This window comes from Centruroides sculpturatus, unplaced genomic scaffold, assembly GCF_000671375.1.
Source record: "Centruroides sculpturatus isolate CEXI.00-Female unplaced genomic scaffold, Cexi_2.0 scaffold887, whole genome shotgun sequence".
Classification (NCBI taxonomy): domain Eukaryota; kingdom Metazoa; phylum Arthropoda; class Arachnida; order Scorpiones; family Buthidae; genus Centruroides; species Centruroides sculpturatus.
Genome location: NW_019385057.1, coordinates 331716 through 338873, shown reverse-complemented (window position 1 = coordinate 338873; position 7158 = coordinate 331716). Strand labels below are relative to the sequence as shown.

Genomic DNA, 7158 nt, shown 5'->3' with positions numbered 1-7158 from the left:
GTAAGTCTAATACAGTACTGTAATTTTATACATTTCTTGTGAAAGAAACATTTCTTATTCAACGGCGATTAAAATTATTTATATTAATGATGTCTCCAAAGTTCAACGAAGTTTTCGCAGAAAAATAAGTTATCAGAAATTGGCCGCGGTTTGGTGTGCTGCTTCGTGACGAAAACAAGCTTTAGCAACGGCGATGTTGAATGGTGCACACTCGGTAAGTAATCCTACAATTTTTTGTTTATAGCGTAGTTTATACGGATTATTCCCAAAAATAATATATGTATTTTGGAAATGTTGAGTCGGATTAGTCTAGAATTGATTAATTTTATGGAAGAAAACCTTTCAAACAGCCATAGTCCGTAAACTTGACACGTGTCGGGCTGTGATTGGAAGGACTCGTAAGAAATCGGATTCCTAAAGAATGGAACGTATCTACTGTCTTATAGGGGGGTCGACTGTAATTTGTTTTTGTGTATTTCATTTGATAACAAAATTAAATAATTTTCATACAGAAAAACAATAGAGAAATATTTTAAATTGTTTTCATTTAAATACATTATTAAAATAAATGTGACAAGACACGTATTGTTTTAACAAATATTAAACTATACAATGAAAAGTCTTCTTTGACCATGTTCACACCCCAGGAAAGTTATTTTATATTTTTTAATTGTGCCATTACTGAAAGGAAGTTTTTAATGTTTTGCATAATGAAGCGGATGAAGCATCCTCCAATAAAAGGTCAACTCTGCCGTAAGACTGTTATTTTCCTGACATGTGAACAAGGACAAAGAAGACTCTTCATTGTATAGTCTAATATTTGTTAATTACAATTATTTGTCCTGGCAATTTTTATCAAACATATTATTTTATTTATAACTAGCTTACCCGTCGCGCATTGCTGCGATCTCAGAAGAAACGAAATTCAAGCAAACTCGTTATAATAAAATTCAACTTACATTTTATTATTTTNTCAGAAGAACCCAAAGGAAAGCTAACTCGAAAATTACAAATATTTGAATAATTATATTTATTAACTAACACGTGCAAGACGACTGTGTTGCGAATGGTCGGATAAACCATATTTTCCATCATAAATGTTTTTAAAAATCACGTTTAAAAGTTTGAATAAATACATTTTAATCTTTTTTGTGTGTGTCAATGGAGAGTCTTAAGTCCCCGTAGCCCACCATGGATCTGCCCCCGGTTTGGTTTAGATTTTATTCCTGAAACGTTAGCGCAATGGACTATGTGGTCCGAATCATAACAATGTATGTATACGAGATTTGATTTTACATCGCCCATCATAGATGAGAAACGGGTCCTAACCAATGAAAATTTCATTTATTACAAAAAATCATCATTAATTATCTGTAGAAATAATTGAAATGTTTTATTTCCAGTTATTCTGGTTCAGAGTATTCAACGTATTTTACAATGAAGGAGCGTTCATAAATTAAGTATCACCATTTTTATGCTTTTCAATTACCATTCACTCCTATAACGTTATCGCACTTACTCACTCCCAAAATTACTTAACACATATCCTCGATGTACAGTACTCTTTCAATTGTACTAAGAAATAATACACGACAATAATATCAAACAACACCAATCGAACGTTACGTTATTTTATTAATATCACGAATAACGAACAAAGCAATAACGTAAATGTGAAACAACACTTAAAGAACAAAAATGAACAATTCTGCAATAACCCAAGATTAAATTAGCAATTATTTAATACGACATTGTCATAATGCCGGGCTGCAATTTTTATCTTATTTTTAATTTAAAATATATCAAATTAGTAGTGGCTTGCCCCTGTACATCATACTTTTCCTTTAACAATACAGTCGTGCGGGTCATCTAACACCTTTCAGGGAAAATTTTTGAATTGAAGTAACGTGACTTCCGTTTTGCATCGGAAGTTCGTGTATAGTTAATTGGGACCTCCTTCCCCTAATGTCTCGTCTTTCATATATCTAACTCCGTTCTCAAGATTAAGGAAAGACAGACGGACGGACACTTGTCTATAATTTTTTCAAATTGCAGCTCAATAAATCGATAACTGTCTTAAAACTTTACTAGATAAATCATATTTTTTTAAAAATAAATAACTTGCCGAAAGTGTATCGTCTTTTGTCTCCATTATCTTCTATTTTAAATTTAGATTAAGAAGAAATACAACTTAGTTGTTATACAAGACTCTGCAGCTATTATTAAGACGCTTAATTGTTTCATCAAATTTATTGTTTATGTTTAATGTATTGTTTTATTGTTACCAATACAAAGATCAGGTTCGTACAGTAAATGTAGTTTCAGGGTTTAACATTTGATTATAAAATTCCATGATATCCCTTTTGGAGCTCTCATATTTTTCCCAATCTTTTGATATTTGTAAGATGGATGAAAATTATAACAATTCTTTATCTGACCATCCTTAACTATCTAAAACATAGGAAAGAAAAGTTGGAAAACTTTATCTATATGTGTTTAAACTCTGAAGAATGGACATAAAAATCATTTATTTTAAGCAGTATACACAAATTTGTAATATTGATAATAAATATGTTAATTTTAAATGAATATATTCATATTAAAAAAATACATTTAATTGAAATTTACTCACCCATTTTCAGAGCTAAATTGATATTCCCCCGAAATCAGTTCTAATTCATGCTTCCAAAATTTAATATAAAAAGTGATCATGCTATAAAATCATTTGGAAAATTTTTAACGTGTTAATTAATAGTATTATCCATACTGGCATTAAAAGTAAATCGTAGAGTTTGTAAGAATATATTATTGTGAAAAGAATAATTCAAGTGGAAGAGTAAGAAATCTGGAAACTACAAGATAAATAACCACAGTTAGAGGTAAATATCAATAAACTGGCTTATTGGTATTTACGTCTAGCTGTGATTATTTAAGAGTAAAAAAAGTAAAGATTATCTTATCTTTTTTGCAAAAAAAAAACTTTTTATATAATTAATAAAAAGTGGGCTGAATGCTAAATCATACCCTTTGTATCAATAGAAAGATGTATATTGTGAAGTTACTGTATGGTAGTTTATTGGATCAAATGAGTGTTAACAACTAAATTTTAATTTAAAATTTATTTTATTCTGATGTATTTTCAATAATATACATTCACTTAAAAAAAGGAAAGCATATATAAGAACATTAACTATGCTTCCAGTATACTAACATTTGATCTGTATTACATTCAATTCTGAGAAGCATGTAAAATTCACAAATATTCAAACAGAATTAAAATTTTTCCAAACCATATAATTTATTTTTTTTAATTCAAAGGGAATTTAATTTTCTGATAATTAAATTGATATGTTATTGTTTTCAATGCCACAATAAAATTTATAAGAGTTTTTCAAATAATATTTTTATAATTATTTAAAAACAACATTATTTAATCTAACATTAATAGTTAAAAGTAGGAAATATCATTAATTAAAAGTAAAATCAAAATAAATAATTAAATAAATAAATTCAAAATTTTGAAGATTAAAAAATGAAATAAAATTTGAAAATGTAGAATTAAAGCTAATGAAAATCTACTTAATTTTTAAAAACTAATTTTCACTTTGATTTAAGATTTAGATATTTTATTGTGGCAAGATTTTATATAGTTATCAATAGGTGTTCTAATAGATTTAATTCTATATTTTTCTATTGATAAAATAAATATCTTCTGTAACATTTTTTAATAATGATGTGTGTATATATATATATTTTTGTTTTTTCATTGATAAAAATTCAGTGAAGCGTAACTTTATTGATATGAAAATGAAATACAAATTCAGATGGATGGACATGTATTTACAATTACTGTGAAAATACACCATATTAGATACAAAAATGTCCATCTTAGAATATGGTGTTTTAAATATGATTTCTAGTCAGTTTCTTAATGTTGTACTTAGATGTATCAGTCTTCTTTCAAACTTGTTTTCAAGGCTTGGCAGTATGCAACAAAATATGATAAATAAATAAACTGTAGTCCATGACAATAGGATAGGACTACTAATAAAATTAAAAAACAAAAAAAGAAAAACGATTATGATAATTCTCTACAAGTGTCTATTGTAGAAATTTTTGATACAGTACAACAACAACAAGAACAACAACAAGAACAACAAAAAGATTTTTCTGCAGAAAATACAGGATTATGCCATCTTTCTTGGCAATCACATCTATGGACAAATTACAGCAATTTCTTATCTTGAATCTTACATAACATACATGGATCAGTTGTCTATCTAAACATAATTAAGTTGAAGATAAACAATCCTCACTAAATGTTTTCTTTAATCAACCACACGCTTGTATTTACACTTAAAATTTATATGGCATTAGCCTGAATTAAGGCAAGTTGCACCATTTTGAACACAGTCACAAAAATATATTTTTGTATGATGCTGTTAATATTTTTGCACTTTTGTCTTAGTTTGATATAATTTGCACCATTATTATTGCCGATAACAGATGATTGAGTTTTTGATGGAAGTTTCGATCCATACAGTTAAAGTATGTGGTTGAGACTGTGTGTGGAAGAAGAATAACTCTCGGCACATGAGTCGCTTAATGAGATATGATCGATGATTTCCCCATCTTGAGAATTCAACGTCATCGTAGAAAGATGATTTTCTCTTGCATGCCTCCTATTACATGAGAGTTTAGTATCGTCAAGTGAAAATCTACTTGGTTTGATTGTGTTGTCTGGACAAGAATGTGCCAACTGATTGATATTATTATTATTTTCTACCACTTCTCGACCAAGAAGTTCACAAGAACCAACATCACTTGGTGAAGTGGACATGTCATCTAGAAAATCAAAGCATGCCACTGCTTCTCTTTCCTTTTCTCCATAACGATAATAGAAATCATGACGATCTATGATTGAAGCCCTCATACGAGGAATAAAACTTATAACAGCATCTTTATCTGTTGCTATAAACAAAAATATATGATTTAATTCCTTATTTAAAAAAATGACAGAAAACTGATATTATTTTATTATACTTATTAATCACTATTTAATGTTAAATTTAAGAATGCAAAAAGAAGAATTTTAATTAAAATGATAAAACTCTAAATTTATATTATAGTAAAATTTACTATATCATACCTCTTTTTTTGTGTCTCCTAAATCTGTGAAGGGCATGCAATCTCTGATGATGTTTATGTTCTAAAACTTCATCTTCACCTTCTTCTTCTGTCTCACTATTACTACTACTGCTGCTGGCCATCATTGAGTCTAGAAGATTTGCTCTTGCCTAATAAATACAATTTAATTATCACTTCAAGTATATAAAATTATGGGTTTACTAAGAGAAGTAAAGAACTTTTTCAGAAACAACAAATTGTTACTGATACTAATGTTTATGAAAACTACAATTTCTACATAATTAATGCATTATAGTACAGTTGTCCCTCTATAGTCCGACGTTTTTTAATCCGACATGCTCAGTAGTCTGACGCACCTCCCGTCAAGGTACCCGTCCCCGTTACGTGTCTGCTTGCACAGAAGCATGTCGTGATGTGAATCTCCCCACCCAATTTTTACACGATGACACACATTTTGTGTGTTTTATGTGAGCAGTTCTGTTCGAACAGTTGGAGTAGAGAATATTGTAAGTTACTGCTAGCAAAACAATGCGAAATATGTAATTATTTTCGGTAATCCGGAAACTTTTGTGTGTTTTATGTGAGCAGTTCTGTTCGAACAGTTGGAGTAGAGAATATTGTAAGTTACTGCTAGCAAAACAATGCAAAATATGTAATTATTTTCGGTAATCTGGACACTTTTGGTAATCTGACACACCTTTGGTCCCATACCTGTCGGATTATCAAGGGACAACTGTAATTAAATTTTTATAACTTATCATATGTCAATAAATCAAGAACAGTAGTCAAAGAAGTTATTCCTTTGAAAATGTTTTTGAACTAATTTTAATTAATATAAGCACTTCAAGTAGATACAATTCAAAAAACCAGATTTTTAATATAATTAAATGCCAGTTAATTGGTTTTATATTATATATTAAGAACAGAGATTTAGCTATGCTGTATGAGAATGACAACCATTATGTTATTTATTTTTATAGTATAGGTAGACTCTGAACTACTTTTTCAGTACTAGAGTTAGAAGTTCGCATGGCTTTTAAAATAATATATTATCTCAAAAATTAGTTATTAATTCAATACTAAAAATGAAAATTACTTCAAATTAAAAACTGCTCTCTATCACAAGACAACCCTCCTGGAGGAAAGGCTATAAAACATATAACTTGATATTGAACCTGAACCTTAATGGGCTGAAAGGAATACTGAAGCATAATTTCCACAGGAGAGTGACCTGAATTAACTGATATATTTGTTCTATGCTGCATGTTCTATTGGAATAATTGGTATGCTTGGCTATTAGATCTTTCAGTCAATTTTCACTATATTGCTAGACAAATATAACTTTTTTTTATTATATTTAGCAATTAGTATTAATCATTACTAAAATACAGATAATCAATTGAGATGAAGAAAAAATGTATGGTTTGTGGAAGAGCAGTATCAAAAGATGAAATCTTATATGTAATACACTATTATTGTATAATTGGGCTGCAATTTTCAAATTGCAGACCTATAAATTTCCACTTTTATCTGTCTTACTGTCCTTCATTAATCTTGAAAACAGAGACCGGATACAGAAATCTTCGGCGCAGATGTCTCAATTTTTAAATTAAAATATCATTAAAAATTGAAGCTCAACATTATGGTAATATCACAATAAATAATTAAGATTTTTCAGTTTGTTATTTTATAATAAATACAGTAGACCCCCTATAAAATGGGTTCCTATAATTACGATTCCTATAAGACAGCAAAAAAATTGCAATGGTATCCATAAAAAACAATAAAAAAAACTCCTATAATTACGTAAAACGTCATCGGGCAGCCGAACTATTACTTTCTGCGCCGTCAAGCACCACGCTACGGAGAGATTACTATCGTCTGTACAGTATTATATATAAATTAGGTACTGTACATATAATTATATATTAATTATAAATAAATTAGGTATTGTATATATAATTATATATTAACTTAATTTATTGTAACTTTATTATAATTATATATATA

The 7158-nt window shown here is 28.7% G+C and overlaps 1 protein-coding gene across 1 annotated transcript in view; it reads right to left on the bottom strand.

The window, feature by feature from the left end:
• Positions 1-3776: 3776 nt before the first annotated feature.
• Positions 3777-7158, bottom strand: part of LOC111634044 — a 99147-nt gene continuing 95765 nt past the window's right edge. The window contains exons 18-19 of the mRNA XM_023378724.1: positions 5150-5297; positions 3777-4971 (exon numbers count right to left, since the gene is read on the bottom strand). Of these exons, the coding sequence (XP_023234492.1) occupies positions 4544-4971; positions 5150-5297 (576 nt within the window). The 3' untranslated portion in view covers positions 3777-4543. The remainder of the gene's footprint in view (positions 4972-5149; positions 5298-7158) is intronic.